Genomic DNA, 20421 nt, shown 5'->3' with positions numbered 1-20421 from the left:
TCATATATAGTTAATAGATTTTTTGAAGGAAAAAAATAAAGTTTAAGTTGGTGAAATTATTACAGAAATATTTAACAGAAAACTAACTCTATTATTATTATTATTATTATTATTATTATTATTTTATTGTTATTATTATTAGATTTCAAATCAACACCATGAATAGAAATTTTTTTTTTTTTTCATTAAACCCCACTATTGTACAACTATATAATGGTAATTTAGCCTTTTTAATTATAGTTTATTCACCCTTAATTAAAAGGTTTCAAAATCTTGTGTAACTATTTTCTGTAAATAGATTATGAAATCAAAAGGAATACAATTTTTAACAAGATAATATATAGGATTAGGAATAATATATTAATATAGTTGTATAATACAAATATTCCGAAAATAAAATATTTTTGCTAAAAAGGGAGGGGGAGTTTTGAAGGGAAAAAATAGCACCATGAAGTGACACGTATCATTCCTGGTGTCTGTTTTAGTATTATGTTATTGATTAATAATAAAGTTAACAGTTTTAAAAAATAAATTAAAGTTAACTACTCCCTTCATTTCAATTAAATAATACGGAGTAACATTTTGATTTTGCACGGTTTTTAAAATGCATTTTTGAACAATATCTTTAATTATATTTTAACAAAAAATATTAAAATTTTATGTTATTAAACTACATATTGAGACGAATTTAACAAAATCTAACATGATTATAATTTTATAGATATGTTAATAATGTTAGTTTTTGGTCAAAGAATTACAAGTTTGATTATAAACAATCAAAATAAAAGAATCAAATCACAACTTGTTTGCATTAAAGATTACTAACAGAAATGAAAATAAATAAACAAGACAACCGCCCATCATCTCTCTAATTAATCTTGCAAAACTTAACTAACTGTTATCTTAACACCTTTCTTTACACTTCTCATAAGTCAAAATTGTAAAATTATTTCCATAATCTAAGGCAATTGGAATAAATAGATAACTTTGAGCACAGCTCCTCCCAGCCCTCCTAAGCTGAAATAGTTTTAATTTTATTTTATTTTTTTATAAAAAAAAAATGAAAAGAAAAAGAAAAAGAAAAACTTTTGAGGTATGAAAAGAAGAAGAAAAACTTGAGGTATGAAAAGAAAAAAAACTTTTGAGGTGAGTCCAAGAAGGCAAGAACTATCATGAGCTATCAAAAAGAATACAATTAAAAAAGTACAAGTTAGAGGAGTTCAATTTTCCACAGATCATGACTACGAGCAGAACCCTTCATGCATGAAGTGTAATGGTGTATACTTGTTCTTGCTAAGATTTTCCGGTCAACTTGAAGAAACACCAAAAAGGGGAATGATAAGTGAACATCTTTTGAGTCAAGTCCTCATTCATGAAACAGGTTCGAATCTGTAACACTTGAACTGCAGGCGCACACAACAGAAAGATTCAGCAAGGTGATATGGAATTACATGCATTAGGACTGAAAATTTATTTAACCAGTATTTCATCAATAAGTATTTAAGATTAGTTTTGAAAAGTAAATGGCAAAAAGTATAAGAAAAGGTAGCGAAAGTGTACCTTACATTGAGGCTTCCATCTCATCATTATCCCGATCCCAATGATCCAAACTCAGCAAAAGGCCATATCTGTGGTGTTTGACAAAAATAAAGGTATTAATGCATCTTTTTATATCTAACTCAACTAGTCTGAGATACGAAGATCAAAAGCAATATCTTATATATAACTGAACTGGTGTAAAGTGTTGGGTTTGTGGAAACTGAAACCATAACTATGGTAACAATAAACCATGTTTAGATCTTTGCAAGCATTTTCAGTGACATGGAGTGCAAGGAGAAATGTAAAACAGAAAGAAAAAAAAATAGATTCTTTACTAAATAAGATGATGTTTTATAACATAACATCATCATCTATCTTAGCTAAACAGTAATATGATAGTGGTAAACCATGCTGACAAAAATTTCACACCTGTGTTTCATTCCAAAGCAAAAAGACTGATTATTTATTTATTTTCATTTAATTTTACTACATATTTTATTTTAAGCATCATAATCCTATTCAACTATTCAGAGAGAACCATCTTTCATTTCTTTCAGCTTTTGGACTTCCAACTTTATCCAGTACTATATTCCTTGTTCAAGATCTATCAACTACAGGTGCATCAGACATTTAAGAAAGAACCTTGAAAAAATATTGGTAGGAGCCGAAACCAGCAATCAGCTTCATGTGTTGACCAAAATGCAATAATTCCAATAATTGTATCATGACTGTAGGCTTATATCATGAAACCAGAAAATTTACAACAGCAAAACTAAAACAAAACATACCCGACAAAATGCTTTGCCTTGGATAAGTCCATAAGGAACTGATCCAAAATGCCGGGAATCATTTGATGCATACAGGTTGTCTCCCTGAATCCAAACATGCCCTTTTGGCACCTGTTCAATTTGTGAAAATATAAAATAAAATGACAGTACACGTTTTCTGCCCTTGGAAAAATGTGAGATTTTCCCACAAAGGCATAATGGTTAATCCAAAGCACGGGGAAGATAACTAATCAACATTCAGTACTTAACAAGTACTTTTCATTCTCTTGATTTGTCATGCAATATACAATTAGTGGTCAATCTAACAACTAGCATCACCACACATTGAGAATTGAGATCCTCAACAAAGTGGAACCCAAGAAGAGTAAAAAATACACTAATTTATCAGCATAAAACACACAGGGCTATCTCCAACAATCATGCTGGACAATAAAGGAAGTACGTTGAAGTTTGAGCACCACCAAGATATTCAGTGTATTAAGAACCCCATTTGATAATAAAGATAACATGGAACTCAGCTTTTCTCGTGCTTAAAAAGAGCCTCGTAACAGTCTGTTTACAAAAGCCTGTAAGAGCCAAGTGAATTTATTTGTAATCAAATGCTCACAGACATCAACCATCAATTTAGTGCACAAAATGCTATGTCTGCCCCAAAATCACACTCTTATTTCAAAAACCTTGCCAGAGAACAAAATAGTGAATCCACAGGAATAAAACCAAAAGAAATGAAAATGAGTAAATGACATCAAACATGATAATAAATAAAAACAAAGTAAAACACAAAGACTATAATTTAGATGCAAGTCCTCAAGACTGGAAGAGATTGCTGGCTAGAAGAGCAAACCATCTTCACACCAAAGCATCAACATGGATCCTACCCTACCAATCTATGTTGTGAAAGACTATCCTCAAGAATCCCCCACTTTTCGTTGCCATAATCATACCTTTTCAACAAGGATCTTTTATTACTTGGAAGGTACATTGGAGGGCCACAATCCTAGTACCAAGGAATGTGAAAGGAGATGAGGATATACAAGTCTTGATTATTACAGAAGGGCAATGCTTAATCCACTACATCTACCCCATGCCTATTTTCCAACAAGATTGATCACTGCCTTCTGCTATACAATACAGAGTAGTGGTATGCTCCTTCTCTAGTCTTCAATTGATGCAACATCTATATTTGATGGGATAACTTCATTCCTTAAGTTTAAAGGGCGCAAGGCGCAAAAGTCCTTGGAGCCTAGGAACAAAGCACAAGGTGAAGGCAAGTGCCTTTTGCAGATGAGCCACACTCTATTTATATATATATATTATATTTTTGGAAAAAAAAAAAAAATAAAATAAAAAAAAAAAACCTTTTAGATAAGGTTAAAGGACCATGTGATCAATAGCTAGGGGTCTTCAAATGGAATCGGGGGATGTGGGTTTCTCTCTCTTAAAGTAATAAAGTAATTCTAACCTGTAATGGACCAAGCCCAAGGCCCAAAGCTGCCAATTACCAAGTTTTACAAGAGAAGAGAAAAGAAGGAAAAAGGGGGGTCAAAGCTGTCAAGAATTAACAGCAGTCACAGCACAAAAGCAAGGGAAGGAGGTGGCACATGAGGACAAAAACAATTAAGAGCTGAAGGTAGCAGTGCAGCAACAAGTAGTGGAACCATGGCAAGCAGCGTTGGTAGAGTATGGACAAGAGTAGTAGCAACAGCTAGTTGTGTACCTTCTTGTATATAAATTAAGAGGAGAGGAGTTAGTGAATGTTATGTGAGTAGAAAATTTGAAATTGAGACTTGTATCTTAAAGATAATAACTTGGAGATTAGTAGACTCGAGCTACTTAGCTATTTCAGTCTATTTTGTGTGTTTGTTCTTTGTTCTTGTTTGATAGTCCCGTGTTGAGGCCGTGAGGGTGTAGTCTATTACATAACCATTGCAAGGTCACGCGGTGTTTTCTTAAGAAAATTATCTTACTCACCGGCTATTGATGCCTTAAAACAAAGTAAAGATATATTTGGAGACTTCTTTAAAAATTTAGCCTTTTGGGGACTCACCTTTTTTTTCGCTAATAAGGAACTTTACCTACTTTTCCGGCTAAATATAATAAAAAGCAATAATAAAAGGTAGTCCCTAGAGTTTTTTTTTTTTTTTAAAAAAAGTCCCTTGAGTTGACCATAAAGTAAGTCCCTTAACACAATTATTATTTGGTAATCGACGCAAGTAAGGTAGTAAACCGAAAATCCTTAACCAATGCATAATCAATAATGGGAACCACTCCATAACAAAGTCTCAAATTCAAATTAAAATAAATGAAAGGTTATTCAATAGCTACCAAAAATTGTAGCCACTATAGTGAGTGTATATCTCAACTGTAAGAGCTCGCAGCAGAACTGTGAGTCTGTGACTTCGACTAGATAATATTTTATTTTGGGATTAAACTAAACCACTATGAAGAACACATATATAGTATGAGAAAATAAAACATTCTTAAATTATATAATGTAGTGTTTGGATTCAAGTATTTGATTTCAAATTTAGAATTTCAAATCTGGAATTTCAAATACAGACAATCAATTCCAAACTCTTTTTTTTTTTGGATGAAGTGAGCATCAATCTCTTATTTGGCCTTATTTAACCAATAACTTCAAAATTCTTGGGACAGGAATCGAGGGGGATATGAATTTTGGCAACAGCTTTCTCACACAAATTGATGAAACTTTCAATTGTTCATGACACTCGAGTTAGTAATACAACATAAACCAACTTATTCTGCTGGTTGATAGTGAGATTACAGAGAGATTCCCTGTTGTCTTTTGCAACTTTAGCGTGGGCTGCATGGTCTTTTCAAAATGCTCTTGTGCACAACAACCCTTGGAAGAATAGAGATAGTGGAGTGCTTGGTTTCTTGCGGCTGGTGGGAGATTATAAGAAGTACAATTTTGCAGTATCACAAAGACCAGGTCAGCAGGTGTGTAATGTTGTTTCTCGAAATGGGTGGCATCGTCCCAATGCTGGGAGGGTACGTATCAATACGGATGCTGCAATGTTGAGTGGTGTGGGTGCTGGTTTGGGGGCTGTTATACGTGGGTCCAGGTATTTGCAGCGGCTGTGCATAGGGTAAAACATGAGAGTACGGTTCTCATTGCTGAAGCTCCTGCTGCAAGAATGGGGCTGCTGTTGGCCTGCCAACTCAGGTTTGAGAATGTTGAGCTAGAATGCGATGCGTTAGAAGTTGTTAAAGCCATCTGCTCAAGAAAGAAGGGGAGAGCTCTGATTAATCTGATTTTTGAGGACATTTACTTAATTGGGGATTCCTTGTTTCTTTTTCTTGTAATCATGTTAAAAGAGGTGGTAATGCTGTGGCACACCTTGTTGCTAGATTAGTTCCTGTGGGTGAGGCTAAGCAAGTTTTTCTGAATTCTTTCACGCATGTTGTTTTAACACTTGCAAACCTTGATTAAGCTTGCTTTAATATTATTTCCCCACTTTCTTTCAAAAAAAATCATTCCTGACACTACCATCAACAATAAAATTTAACAGCTATTATTACACTCTTCCTCATCCTAAATTCACATATAAATGGCATCATCACCTAAAAATTACCAAATTCTGATAACCAAACAATCAATTGTATTCCCACAAATACTCCAAAGCATTAAACAGAAATCAACAATAAAAAATAAACAAATAAAAACTGCTCATCCAATCAAAACATCTAATTAAGCAAGCAAAATCTAATGTAAAATCACACATGAAAAACAATTTATCCAACAAAAATCCAATATAAGCAAGCAAAATTCAATGAAAAAAAAAAAAATTTAAAAACTCACCACCAAAGTCTTCAGAAATCCAGTGTTAGAATTAAAGGAAACAACATCACCCTCCATTCCCAAAATACGTTTCGTCAAAGTTCGTCTAGGGTTTTGCGGAGATTTAACAATGACAACATCTCCAAGCTCCAAATTCCCAATTCGATGCGAAAATTTATCAACCAATAACACATCTCCTCGAATATTCAAAGTCGGAAGCATGCTCGGACCATATACCTGTGAATCAAAACTACAAAAATTTCAGAAATAGTATCAAAAATTGATTAATGTGGAAGAAAATTAAGAGGAAAAATTGAGAGAAAATTACGATTGTGGGAGAGAAGATGTAGGTTTCGGTGATATGAAAGAGACTGAGGAATTTAGCGATGATTATGGTGCGGTTTACTGCTTCTTTGGCTATGTTCCGCCATTGCCTAAGCTTCGACGCGAACATTGTGAGTGTGCTGCCCTGTTGCACCAACTACAGGGTAGAGAGTGGATAGTTGAAGACTAGAGTTTTTAAGTGTTTTGGGCAGTCAAAAAGCTCGTTCAAAAGGCCGAAAAGTGAAACTTAAGTTGTAAAAGGGGAGTACTAAATTCAGGTAGTATTTTGCCTGAATGCAGAGTAAGATAATTTTTAAAAATATTTCAATTCTACCCTTGCTTTAATTTAAACTCTTTCCACTCTTAACCATATAATCATTCCAATTCTCAACCATCTAATTTGCAAACAAATTATGGCATATCTAACTTTTTATCATGTTTGATATTTAATTTTGTACGAATTCAAGGGCAATGATCATTGCACTACGATGAACTTTTTAAGGTACTACGTGTTTAAGGTAAAACTACCCTGTCCACATGGACTAATCACGTGCTGACACGTGTCAGCATCTAAGAGGTTCTGAAAGAACCAACCCTCTGGTGACACGTGGCACTCCAACCCATGAAAGGGGAACTGATCCCCTCACACTATAAATAGAGGAAAATCCTCATTTATTGCATATTCATAAATATACTCACTAAACCCGAGCAATATTAATTGCAGAATTTCTCTCGGAATCCGAGAGAAAAACCTTTAGATTTCGCACCTTTATACATCCGGATACGTTCTAACTTAATCATCGAAGGCGAAACTCCACCCAACCGGAATTTTCCGTGGTTTTGCAGGTACAGACGCTCGACGCAAATTCTTGGAATCGTAACTCTCCTGAGGGAATCCAAAAACCCCGAAACATTTGGCGTCGTTTGTGGGGAGAGTACTTCTGAGATGTCTTCACAGCAGTCTGTACCGCCTGCTGAAGAGAACCGGCCTTTGGCCAGAGTAGATGTCTATACAGGCCAAGAGAGTGGTGACGACTTTGAAGTCAACACCTATGTGGCCCCAGACGGGTCACTCAGAACAAGGCGCACTCGTTCCAAGGAAGCAAGGGAACGGGGCGAAGACAAAGCTTATCCAAGCAACCCAAGTCCAGCCGGCTGGGCAACCCCAGGCGGCGGAGGGTGGTACTCCCGTTACTAGAGACGAACTCATGAAATTCATGACGAGTTTCAAAGGGGAGATCAAGGACCTAATAAATAAGTCAACTAGCACCAACAGGGGTCAGTCGGCTAAGAAGCCTTCTCCCTCAGGGAAGAAGCAGGTGAAAGATCGTGTGCCTACTCCTCACCCTAAACCAAAGGGGATGGATGGGCCTATGATCGATCTATCAAAGCTCCGTTTCCCTAAATCAGGGAAAAGGAAGGTCATCCGGCAAGTTCAGCCAGATGGATCAAAAAGGACTTACTCAGATGCCCGGATGTTAATCCAGCAGAAGAGAAGTCAACAGTTGTCTGAGTCGGCCTCAACGTCGACTTACCCAGATAGTTTCCAGAATACTTCAATGAAGTATTTGGAAACAAACAGAGAGAGTAAGTCACGCGGCTTGTCCGCACGTACTGGCCCTCAGATCATCCAACCGGCTTCATATGTGCCCCAACAGCCATACATGTCGTATGGATCACCCTACATGCTGCCGGCCCTCTTTGGGGTTCAGGCGACATAACATGTCCAACCAATGGATTGGCAGCTCTGGCTGCTAAATCTTGGGGAACAGCCGTCGGCTTTCTCCAGGGAGATAACCGAGGCGGCTCATCCGGCCAAGGTTAAGAACGTGTTGGTTGGTGCCTATGACGGTACCACCAACCCGGAAGACTACCTAATGGCTTACACCAACCTCATGTACTTACAGGGGTTGGATAACGCTGCCTGGTGTCGATGCTTCCCGGCGACGTTGAAGAGCATAGCCCAACGATGGTTTGGCAATCTGCCAGCCGGTTGCATCAATAATTTCAAGACGCTTTCATACTTGTTCGCGTCCAACTTCTCTATGAACATCCCCGCCAAAAAGACAAGTCTTGACTTGGGAGCTATTCAGCAGGGAGATAGAGAAGGGCTAAGGTCCTATGTCAGGCGGTTCAATCTGATGAGAATTCAGATTCAAGGGCTGTCTGACAAAGTTGCCTACACAGACTTCTTTAAGGGTCTGAAAGACGGCTCGACCTCGTCAGAAAGAGGGATGCTACCCTCCAAGAAGCTTTGATGGAAGCCGAAGCCTGTATACAGGCGACGGAGCTCTGTTCCATCAAGCAGCTGTCGAACCCTAAGAAGTCCGACAAAAAAGAGAGTTGGTTAGCTCAGTCAGCTAAAAAAGAAGAGAGCAAGAAGAGAAAAGAAGTTTGGGTGGCAGACAATTCTGGACAGTCGTCCCAAAAGAAAAAGAAAGAGTTGAAGTCGTACGTCCCCAAGTACGAGTTCAACAAGGACTGCTCCTCCATCCTCATGGAGATTAAAGACCGGTTGACCGTTGAGAAACCGGCTGCAATGAAAAGTCTCATCAAAAGCCGGGACAAGAGCAAGTACTGCCATTTCCATGAGGATATAGGCCATGACACCAATGGTTGCTATAGCCTCAGGCGGTTATTGGATCGTCTGGCTGGCGAGGGGGATTTACAGTCCTACCTTCTGAAGTCCAAGGGTAACTCTAGAACAAACAGTGGATAGCCGTCCAAGAAGCATGACAACCTTGCTATAAGCTCTAGCACTAATGAAGAGCAAATCTTTACTATAGCAGGCGGTTTCGCGGGAGGGGGTCCTACCATCCGGGGAAACAAGGACAACATCAGAAAGCTAGAGGTCAACTCAGTGGATGAAGGTCAAGCGTTGAAAGACACCTTCCCTGATGTCATCATCTCTAAGAAGGACCGGGGCAAGGTTAGGCGGCCTCATGATGACCCCATAGTCATCGAATGCAAAGTTGCCAACCAACGAGTGGGCCGGATCCTTATTGATACCGGGAGCTCGTCTGACCTTATCAGCTATCGGTGCTTGGCGAAGCTCAAGTACAAGCCTAGCAGCATGCACAAAGTCTCTCACCCCTTAGTTGGTTTTGGGGGAGGAGTAGTGCATCCGGTGGGGAGGATTGACCTACCCATCCGGCTAGAAGAAAAGGGGGAGGGACGACACATGGTCATCAAGTTCTTGGTGGTCGAGGAATTGACCGCTTACAATCTGATCTTAGGCCGTCCAACCCTCAACGAGTCCAAGGCAGTCATCATTCCATCCCTCGTGCTGCTGAAATTTAAGAAGGATGATGGGACCGTGGGTTCCCTGAATGGGGATCAGAAGACGGCAAGGGAGTGTTATCTCTCAGACGCCAAGCCTACTGTGGCCGCAGCCGACCAAGGCGAGGAACCCATTGACCTTAATGACTTCAAGGAAGCCGCGCATGCTCCAAAAGCAACCGGCAAAAAGAGAAAGGCGGACCACTTAGTGGCCGTCAAAAAAGAAAAGCAATAGCAATCACTGATCGAGGAACGGTCAGATGATCTCTGTCCCCAGCCGGCTGGTGAGAATATTGACATTGTTCTTGATGACAGCCGTCCAGAACGAACCCTTAAGGTAGGGACGGTTGCTTTTTTCCAAGTTGGGTGCAGATTTACATCAACTGCTCAAAGAGTTCAAAGACATTTTTGTCTTTGAAGTCGAAGAGATGCCATGCGTCAGCCCGGATCTTGCTATCCACAAACTCGCCGTGGATCCAAAAAAGAAGCCGGTAAGGCAAAAGAAGAGAAATCACGACGAGGAAAGATCTCAGGCAGCTGCCGTCGAGGTCAAGAAGCTGATGGATGCTGGGTTCATTTGACAATGTTACTACCCGGATTGGGTAGCAAACGTTGTCCTCGTTAAGAAGCCGAATGGTACCTGGCGGATGTGTGTTGATTACATAGATCTGAACAAGGCATGTCCGAAGGATAGCTATCCACTTCCAAAGATCGACATTCTGGTCGACTCGATAGCCGGTCATGCCTTGATTTGCTTCATGGACGCCTACTCAGGCTTCCATCAGATACCCTTGTGGAAAAAAGATCAAGAGAAGACAACATTCTTCACTAATCAAGGGTTATTCTGTTACACGGTGATGCCGTTTGGGCTGAAGAATGCACCTGCTACCTTCCAACAAATGATTAATACAATCTTCATTAATCAAATTAGGAGGAATGTGGAGGCGTACATTGATGACATGATAGTCAAATCTAAGCTACAAACGGATCACCTTGCTGACCTCTGAGAAACCTTCATCACCCTCAGGCAGCATATGGTCATGCTTAATCCCAAAAAGTGTGTCTTTGGTGTTGAGTTTGGGAAGTTTCTCGGATTTTTTATTGATTAAAGGGGGATAGAGGCCAACCCGGAAAAGGTACAGGCAGTAATTGACATGAAGTCACCCCGCACTATCAAGGAAGTTCAAAAACTTACCGGTTGTCTGGCAGCATTAAGGAGATTCCTCAGCCGGTTAGGTGACAAGTGCCTCTACTTCTTCCAGGCAATCAGAAAGCAGACTAAATTCGAATAGGGGGAAAATGCTGAGGCGACATTCCAGAAATTGAAAGAGCACCTCCACTCATTGCCACGGCTAGTCAGCCCTCTAACAAGAGAGGTTCTCTAGATATATTTGGCCGTCTCAGATCATGCCCTTAGTGTCGTTCTCCTAGCTGAGAGAGACGACATTCATCTCCCGGTCTATTTCATTAGCCATGTTCTTCGAAATGCTGAGCTGCGGTACCCCTTGGTTGAAAATTTTGGCCTTGCTCTTTTCATGGCAATCAAGAAGCTGAAACCTTACTTCTTGGCACATCCGGTGGTGGTCTACACAGACCAACCCCTCAAGCGGCAAATGACAACCTTGGAGTCATCCGGCAGAATGCTCAAATGGGCTATTAAAATGCAAAGTCTGGAAATAACCTTCGAACCAAGAAAGACAGTGAAAGGTCAGGCGTTCGCCGACTTCATTGTCGAAATGACGAGGCCGGCTCAACCAAAAAATGTTGATCAGGTTTGGAAGTTATATGTAGACGGAAGCTCTACTATGATCGGCTGTGGTGCAGGCGTAATATGCAAGTCACCAGAAGGGGACAAATATGAATATGCACCACGGTTCAAGTTCCAAGCCTCAAATAATGAGGCGGAATATGAGGCTTTGCTAGCCGGTATTCGCATGTGTAAAGCGGCAGGGGCAAAGAAGGTTGACGCCTGTTCTGACTCACAGTTGATCGTCAGCCAATACCATGGTGACTACGAGGCCACCCATCCGGCTATGATTAAATATGTGCAAGCGGTCAAAGATGAGGCCGGGATACTTGACGAATTTCATCTAAGTCAGGTGCCCAGGTCAGAAAATAATCAGGCGAATGCACTCTCTAAGCTGGCATCATCCGCCTCATGTGATACACCTAGGTCAGTCTTTCGGGAAGTCATGGAAAAGAGAAGTATTGAACATGATCCCATTGGAGTTCTTGACCGAAGCTCGACCTGGATGGATGCCATCCGAGCTTATCTGGCAGATGACACTTTTTCGGATGCCCCTTCAGAAGCGGCTGCATTGAAGAAGCGAGCCGCAAGGTTTGAGATCCATAATGGAGAACTCTTCAGGAAGGGTTACCTCCAGCCGCTGTTGAAATGTGTTACCCCTGAAAGGGGAAAAGAAGTTCTAGAGGATCTGCACTCGGGCTTTTGTGCATCACATATAGGCAGCAGAAGTTTAGCAAAAAGGGCCAGGCGGGAGGGCTACTTTTGGCCCACTCTTGAGGCAGACGCCATGGAAAGGGTGAAGAAGTGCGATAAGTGTCAAATATTTGGCAAACTCATACACCGTCCGGCAACTAATTTGACGGCTATCTACAGCCCGGTTCTGTTTGCAAAATGGGGCATGGAGATCCTTGGTCCATACACGCATGCTACAGGCGGACGGGGGTATATCCTGGTTGCTGTAAATTACTTCACCAAATGGGTTGAGGCAGAGGTGGTCAAGGGCATTAAGACAAAGGATGTCATCTCCTTCATTTGGAGGAACATCATCACCCGGTTTGGGGTGCCTATGTCTATGGTCAAATATAATCGGTCTTTGCCCAAAGGCATTATAGCCGGTTAAAAACCCAAATTAAGCAAGGTCAAAACCTTAGCAGTTAATAATTCATAACCTGGTTATGATGCTTACGCACGGCCAATGGCCACCTGCATCCTAACAAACGGTGATGACGAATACCCAAAAGGTAACTCGCAGGGGTTAAACGAATATTCTAGGTTGGCCCTAGCCGGCACCGTATGCTAATCCAACTTGGAGAATAATTCTACTTCTATAAATATGGTCAATAACCGTCTATCTATCTGTCCGGATGCTTGATTGGACGGCTGCCTGTTTAGGATTGGGAAATATCAAGCAAACAACCGTCCAGGTAAAGCCAATGCACCCGGCATACCGCATGTGCCGAGTCACTTGGCCAAAAAAAAAAAAAATCGAAGCAAATTATATCTAAGGCAAATATGGGCAAAACCGACTCAGTCGGCAAATTCTATTAATAAAAAATAATTGTCAGCCGGAACTACGTCCGGGGAAAAGAAGAATACATGAGATACTCGGCTCGCAGGTCGGAGATAGAAAAAGAAAAAACAATCAAGGTTCACTGCTGCTGGGGAGGCTGAGACGTCTGGCCCTGACCGGATGGAGGAGCATCTTGAGTTTGCTGAGGTTGGGCTTCATTAGCCTCACCCGACGCTCATTCTTCCGCCTGCTCCTCCTCATCTTCCTCGACAATGCCAGCCCATTCCTCGAAGGGAGCCGACTTCTCAAGCCCAAGAGTTTGAACGTCGTACACCTCGGTGGCGTACTTGTACCTCAGCTCGAAAAACTCCCATTCGGTGTCTGGGAAAATGAGGGACCAGGCCATTTTCATGCGAGCCTCGCAGTCCCGCTCATTTTCAGCAACCAGCCAGTCCTGCTCGGCTTCCAGCTTGGCCTTGTGATCAGCCTGCGTTTGGGCCAGCTCGTTCTTCAGCCGGGAGACGTCTGCCCTCAGTTGGGTGTTCTCCTTGTCGGCATCCCCCAGCGCTTTGACATCGGCCTGGAGGTTTTTAACTTGAAGCTTAGAGTCAGCCGCCTTCTTGTTGGCTGTGTCAACAGTCGCAGTAAGCTCCTTGACAAGCTCCTCCTGTTTCATCTCCCGGCTTTTAGTTTGTATTTCATACATTAAAGTGTTGTATTAAGTAACGTCAATAAGGTCAGCCGCCCGCCTATTGGCGTCTCTTACCTCCTCTTACTTCTTCCTCAAGGGAACCTTGAGGCCGTCTACTTTTAGCATCACCTGCAAAATTAGCCGGAAAAGGGCTAGCCTCTCATTTATGGTACAACCGGAAAAAAAGTAAATTGTACAAAAGCACCCCAACCGGCCAATTACCTCAGCAAGCAGCGAGTTGATGCGGTCAATGTTGACCTGGTGCACACCCAACCACCGCCTCCTTTTCGGACCGGGTGAGGGTCCTTAGCATCCTCTTGGCATATTGTTGGAGGTCAGGCCAATGGGAAGAGGAATCTGCACCAACAGATTCATTCGTTAAGTATTAAGCATAGGCGGCACCTATATTCAGTCGGCTGCCCGAAGAATCCCCTAATTGGGTAGCTTGGGACTTGACTCGCATAGGCCCAAGCGGCCAGGGGGGATCAAAGGTGAGAGCCATACCTTCATTTTCAAGCTGAGGGGTCATCCCACCCCCAACCGCGTTAGAACCGGTCGCTACAGCAAGCTGCCGGCTTGAGGGAGTTTTAGGCTCCCTCGTCTCAACCTCAGTCGGCCCTGTGTTTAGGCCAAGGTCTTTTAGGCTCTTGCCTGCTGAGGTGGGCCTGTCAGGCATAGGCGCCCTTCCAGAAGAGGGAAGGGCAGCAGGAACCCTTTTGGACTCTTTTGTTTTCTTTGTTAGAGAGCAAGAACGTTCTTTGTTTATCTAGTATCAATTGGACGTTTTTTTTTTTCATTTTTTTTAAGTTTAATACTCCATCCATTCCTGAAAGTTCGCCTCATTTTGCAAGTGCTTAGTCTTCAATAAACGTCTTTGACCATGAATAACTCTGGTTGTGTATAAGTGAAATTTGTAAAAAGTTGATATTTGGATTATTTATAATAAGGGGAATCTAATATGATCTCACATGCTAATTTATTTATATTATATAGCTCATAAAATGTGGCCAAAGTTATTTTATTTTGACCACATGAATAGTAAGTGAGTTAAACTTTCACAAATGGAGGTAGTAGTATTATTTTTTTATATATACGAAATAAAATAAATTGTTTCTTTTCTCTGAGATAAACTTTCTAATTTAAAAAGATAGTATTTTATTTTATAATAAATTTATAATTTTAATTTTAATCTTACATGGTACTCTAAAATAACAATTCTACATGGCATAATCCTATACATAATGCTCTAAAAATACTAATCCTACATGGCGCTCTAATAACTTTTTAAAAATCAAAATTCTAAGTGGCTCTCTAAAATCTTGGGAAAAAAACTCCCCTTTAAATAATTGAACGTGATTTCATTTTTTTATTAGTACATTTTTATAAAATATTTTATTATAATCCCTTGTCTTATTTTCATTATTTTTTTTATTTAATCTAATTTTTTTTAAATATCAATTGAATGTGATTTTTATTGTTTTTATATATACAAATAAAATAAATTGTTTCTTTTTTCTTTTATATAAAACTTTCAATTTAAAAAGATAGTATTTTATTTTTATAATAAATTTAAACCTTTAATTTTAATCCTATGTGGCGCTTTAAAATAATAATCCTACGTGGCATAATCCTATACGTAACTTTCTAAAAAATACTAATCCTACATGGCACTCTGATAATTTTTTAAAAATTAAAATCCTACGTGGCTCTCTAAAATCTAGGGAAAAACCTCACCTTTATATATATACTAGTTTTGTGCCCTGTGCAATGCCCAGGTTGTTTATTAAATTTTAGGATAAACCTTTTGGCTTAAATGTTAAATACGGTCATATAATTACTTTTAATAATGCAGGATATATATTAAGACATGCGATATCATACTTAAATTATTTTTACTAAAATGAAAGTATTTTTACCGATTAAAACTTATTTTTACTAATTCTCTATTATTTTAAATATATTATAAATTGATCTTATTTTAAAGAACTTTTTAAAATGAATTTTATGATGACAATAGAATTGGGTCATTAGATTTTTATTAAAAGTTATGATTAATTTTTTATATATAAAATATTAGTAGTGTATCAATAATAAATCTCTATACAACATTTTTATCTTCAAAATCTATTCAAAATTCAATTATTTAGCATCATACGTATCACAATAATATCTATTTGTCGCCTACGTGGCACGACACTTGGCGAAAAACTCAAATGTCAAGTGTCACTGTATCGTGACCTGGCTGAGAGACCGACTTTATTTATTAGTGATATGATATTAGATTGGGTTAATTTTAATAAAAATACAAACCATGGTCAACCTTAATGATTAAAGTTACTTATATGCCCCTACCTACAACACTTTATGACCTCCATAAGGACCACCACCACCGCGCCAAACACAGTAACCGCCCATCCACCACTGTAAACCAACCATGGCTTGCTTTTAAAATCTGCACCAGCCACTCCCAAATCCACCTTCATTAGCTAAAAATCGCCAACCTCACCGCCGAATACCCACCACATAACCACCCATCTAGCTCGAAACCACCCCTCCAACCGTAAACATTATCACCCACTAATCGAAAACCACCTTTCATTCTTTCAACCTGTAAATCCACCACCTTTCCACCCAAATCCAGCCACGCTAGCCAAAAACCGCCTACCTCCTTTGAAAATTCGACCCATATCATCAACCCCCTTCAAAAATTCGACCCACACTCCGCCTACCTCCTTTGAAAATCTGAACCCAACCAACCACTCCCTTCAAAAATCCGACTCACACCACCCACCCCTTTGAAATCAATTTGGGACGGTGCCTTGGTGGTGTTGGATTATCGGGGAAGATAGTTGCGAGAGGGAGCTGTAGCCTTTGGATTTTGTGGGTTGTTGTAGCTATTTTTGTTGCTGCTTTAGTGTTGTGGTGATGGATAAGTTGGGTGGTGGTGGTGGCGGCGCACCAAAGGAGAGAGAGAGGGAGGAGGTAGCTGTAGGGAGTAAGGTGGGGGAAGAATAGAGAGAAGGGATGTGTTTTTTTAACAAATATTCTAACCATAGCTAGTTTTCGAACCAAAAGTTTTAAGTTAAAACATTCATTTAGGCTATAAAGTGGAATAGATTTTTTATTAGGGTCATTTTATGAAATTAAAAAAAAGGTAGGGTTATCAAGTAGAAGTAGAAGTAGCAAAAATTGAAGGTTACCGTATAGAATTTTCCAAAAAATTTTACAAGTAAGATCCTCTTTTTACACAAAAAAATGATAAAACAAATTGATGGAATAAAATCATATAGAAAAATTGATCCTTCAAGGAATCTAATCTAAACAAGAAAAGAGGAAAAGATTCTTTTAAAAAAAAAAAAAAAAAAGAAGGAAAAGATAGAAGAGGAGGAGAAAGAAAACCGGTGGTTCGATTGCTGATCGACGGTGGTGAGGGCAGTGGTCAGGCGACCGAAAGTGAGGAGCAGGGGCACCAATTTTTTTATTTTTTTTTTCTGGTTGTGTGCGTGAAACAATGCGTGGTTCCTACAGGCGTCTGTACGATGTGCATCATACAGACGTTTCATTCAAAAAAAGCGGAAAGAACATATTATACAAATGTAATGAACATATAGATATAGTGAAAAGAACATACTATTAAAATGTAATGAACATATACCCAGAGTAAAAAGAACATATTTGCACCAAAAAAGAGTGAAAAGAACATTTGTCTATGTTCTTTGATTGTCAGTGTTATGTACTTTTATTTGTGACATAATATTCATTGCTTATTGTGGAATGTTCTTTGATTTTGTCTTTAGATTATGGTGGGTATATATAAATAATGTTCATTACATAATATTATCATTTTTTTTTATTAATATTACTAATGTTCTTTAGATATACAAAAAAAATATAAAGGTGGATGTTCTTTACAAAACAGTTATATGTTCTTAAGAAAACAACTATATATATGTTCTTTACAAACAACTATAAGTTCTTTCCACTTTTATTTGTCTGTACCAAGCTTGGTACAGATGCCTGTACCATAAAAATTTCACGAAATAGGAGGAAGAGGCAAGGAAGTAGTAGCAGCAATTGTGAATTAATAAATTCATTCATTTTTTTAAAAAAATGAAAAACATTAGGTGAGTTTAAATACTAATGGGTTTTGGGGTTTCTTAATCTAAATTGAATTAAGATGACTTGTTTAGGCCTTATAATACGGCAAATTTTTAGATGCACCCTAGTGCATCTAAGCTAGTTGCACCACCATTAACATTTATACACAAAAACACACATACCCAGTACTATATATTACTTCTCCTTCCTTGTTCAATCTTCCTCCTACCTTATTTCTTAATTCTTATGATATGTTTCGTTCTTTTTCTAATGTTTTCCTTAATTCTTAATTTTGTTTGAAAATTTCTCTCTCCTCTGTTTTTGACATTGTCATCTTCTTTAAACATCATATCTCTCCTCTATTTTCTGTAATTTCGTGATGGATTTAATTGGTATTGAGAAGATTGTTGATTCAGGTTAGTTTATGTTATTGATTTATAATTTAGTTTAATTAGGTTATATTTTTTGAATTTGTGATTGATATTGCATATATAATTTTTGTATATTTTGTCAATTTGGAGTATGTGATGAATATCAATTAATTGTAGTAATTTTCTATCTCCTTTCTCTCTTTTTTTTGGTATTCTTTTGATTCCTAATATATCATGTTAAAGATTGATAATTATTTTCTCTATGATGAACCAAGATAAGTTTTAATGTGGATTTTTCAAATTTTTAGAGTTAAAACAATTACAATCGAATTTGTGTATAATTCGGTAAAAAGAAATGAACACGTAGTAATTTAAAAATGAACATTTTGTACACTAAAAATAAACATTCAGTACATAAAAATGAACATATATTAACGATTTATTTATATTTATTCTTCGTTAATAATTTATACAATGGATTTGAACTTATATGAATATATGAAAATCATGTTCATTTTTAATATACTAAATGTTCATAATTTTTTGGAAAAATGTAAACTAATAATCCCACCTTTACTCCATCTTCCATAAATAATCCCACCTTTTGAAATTCCAGAAACAATCCCACCTTTGACGGGGGTCTTCCACTAACAATCCATAACCGGTTAAATTATTTTGGTAACCGGTTTTACTAGGTTATGAGATACGTGTTGACTTTTAACATGTTGCACTTCTCACGTGTCGGTGTCGGCTCCCCTTCAAAGGAGTACTTCATGGTTATTGACACAGGCAGTGACGTCAGCTGGCTCCAATGTCAACCTTGCTCCGACTGCTACCAGCAAAGCGACCCAATCTACACCCCTTCATCCTCCTCTACTTACTCCCCTCTCACGTGCAGAACACGTGAGTGTTCCACCCTCGAGGTCAGCGCGTGCCGCAACAGCGCGTGTCTCTACCAGGTTTCCTACGGCGACGGGTCCTACACCGTCGGTGAATTCGTCACCGAAACGGTGTCGTTTGGCACCTCAGGGAAAATCCCAAAGGTAGCAATAGGATGCGGTCACGACAACGAAGGACTCTTCATAGGTGCTGCCGGGCTTCTCGGGCTTGGTGGTGGCCCGCTCTCATTACCCTCACAAATCAAGGCTACCTCGTTCTCCTACTGCTTAGTCGACCGTGACTCCCCCAAAAGCTCTTCACTCGAGTTCAACTCCGCGAAACCAGCGGACTGCGTAACCGCGCCGCTGATCAAGAACAATAAACTGAACACCTTCTACTACGTGGGACTCAGTGGGTTCAGCGTAGGTGGTCAGCAGATCTCCGTCCCACCAACATTATTCGATGTAGACGAGTCGGGTTCGGGCGGGGTTATCGTTGATTCAGGCATAGCCATAACTCGGCTACCAACTCAAGCCTACAATTCGCTTCGAACCGCATTCACTCGGCTAACGCCGCACCTAAAGTCAACAACGGGAGTAGCATTGTTTGATACTTGTTACGATTTCTCGTCAATGAGTAGCGTGGGTGGAATGGTGGTGGGCTGGTGGTCCAAGGAGAAAGACTAAGAAAAAAAATTATTAACCGGTTTAACAGGTTGTAGGTCAAAAGGATCATTAGTGGAAGATCCCTGTCAAAGGTGGGATTGTTTCTGAAATTTCAAAAGGTGGGATTATTTATGGAAGACGGGGTAAAGGTGGGATTATTAGTTTACAATTTTCCTAATTTTTTTTGACGTGTTCATTTTTGTTCGTGTTCATTTTATTTAATGTGTTCATATATTTTTATGAAATGTTCATTTTATTAGGTATGGTCCAGTTATTCTATGATTGTATGATAAATGTTCATTTTTAATAAACTAATTGTTCATATTTTTATTTTTTACGTGTTCACATTTTATTACTAAATGTTCATTATTTTGTAAGTGTTTATTTTTTATTACTATATGTTCATTTTTTTTACGTGTCCATAGTTTTTTTTTACTAAATGTTCATGTTAAGGTCGTGGTTCAGCAATAATATGATTGTATGATAATCATATTCATTTTTAATATACAATTTGATAAGATTTTTTTAACATGTTCACTTTTTAGTAATAAATATTTTATATGTTCATTTTTTATTACTGAATGTTCATTTTCTTTTTTTATATGTTCATAATTATTTTGCTAAATGTTCACTTTATAGAGCATGGTGCAACTATCCTACCTGCACCAAGGTGTAGCTAAGACCTATTGATTTACATTTTTACCCTTATTTTATATCCTTGACGTTTC

At 38.8% G+C, this 20421-nt stretch overlaps 2 protein-coding genes across 2 annotated transcripts; one reads left to right on the top strand and one right to left on the bottom strand.

Moving 5' to 3' along the window:
• Positions 1-782: 782 nt before the first annotated feature.
• On the bottom strand, positions 783-6663 carry LOC110737894 (mitochondrial inner membrane protease subunit 1-like). Its single transcript, XM_021918243.1, has 5 exons — positions 6458-6663; positions 6151-6366; positions 2328-2438; positions 1561-1628; positions 783-1403 (listed from the first exon to the last, which is right to left on the bottom strand). The coding sequence occupies exons 1-4, from the start codon at positions 6581-6583 to the stop codon at positions 1587-1589; spliced, it is 495 nt and encodes a 164-aa protein (XP_021773935.1). The 5' UTR covers positions 6584-6663; the 3' UTR covers positions 783-1403; positions 1561-1586.
• Positions 6664-18837: 12174 nt separating this feature from the next.
• LOC110737519 (protein ASPARTIC PROTEASE IN GUARD CELL 1-like) lies at positions 18838-19729 on the top strand. Its single transcript, XM_021917868.1, has one exon. It carries the CDS (start codon positions 18848-18850, stop codon positions 19712-19714), a length of 867 nt encoding a protein of 288 aa, XP_021773560.1. The 5' UTR covers positions 18838-18847; the 3' UTR covers positions 19715-19729.
• The last annotated feature ends 692 nt before the right edge of the window (positions 19730-20421 follow it).

This window comes from Chenopodium quinoa, unplaced genomic scaffold, assembly GCF_001683475.1.
Source record: "Chenopodium quinoa cultivar QQ74 unplaced genomic scaffold, ASM168347v1, whole genome shotgun sequence".
In the NCBI taxonomy this organism is placed as follows: Eukaryota; Viridiplantae; Streptophyta; class Magnoliopsida; order Caryophyllales; family Amaranthaceae; genus Chenopodium; species Chenopodium quinoa.
Note: the sequence above shows the minus strand (reverse complement) of the source record. Positions and strands in the feature narration are given on the sequence as shown.

Coding starts and splice junctions, on each gene's coding strand:
- LOC110737894 (XM_021918243.1), bottom strand. CDS start 6,583: ATGTTCGCGTCGAAGCTTAGGCAATGGCGGAACATAGCCAAAGAAGCA. Junction 6,367..6,457: donor ACATCTTCTCTCCCACAATC/GTAATTTTCTCT, acceptor TTTGATTCACAG/GTATATGGTCCGAGCATGCT. Junction 1,629..2,327: donor AAGGCAAAGCATTTTGTCGG/GTATGTTTTGTT, acceptor CAAACACCACAG/ATATGGCCTTTTGCTGAGTT.
- LOC110737519 (XM_021917868.1), top strand. CDS start 18,848: ATGAGATACGTGTTGACTTTTAACATGTTGCACTTCTCACGTGTCGGT.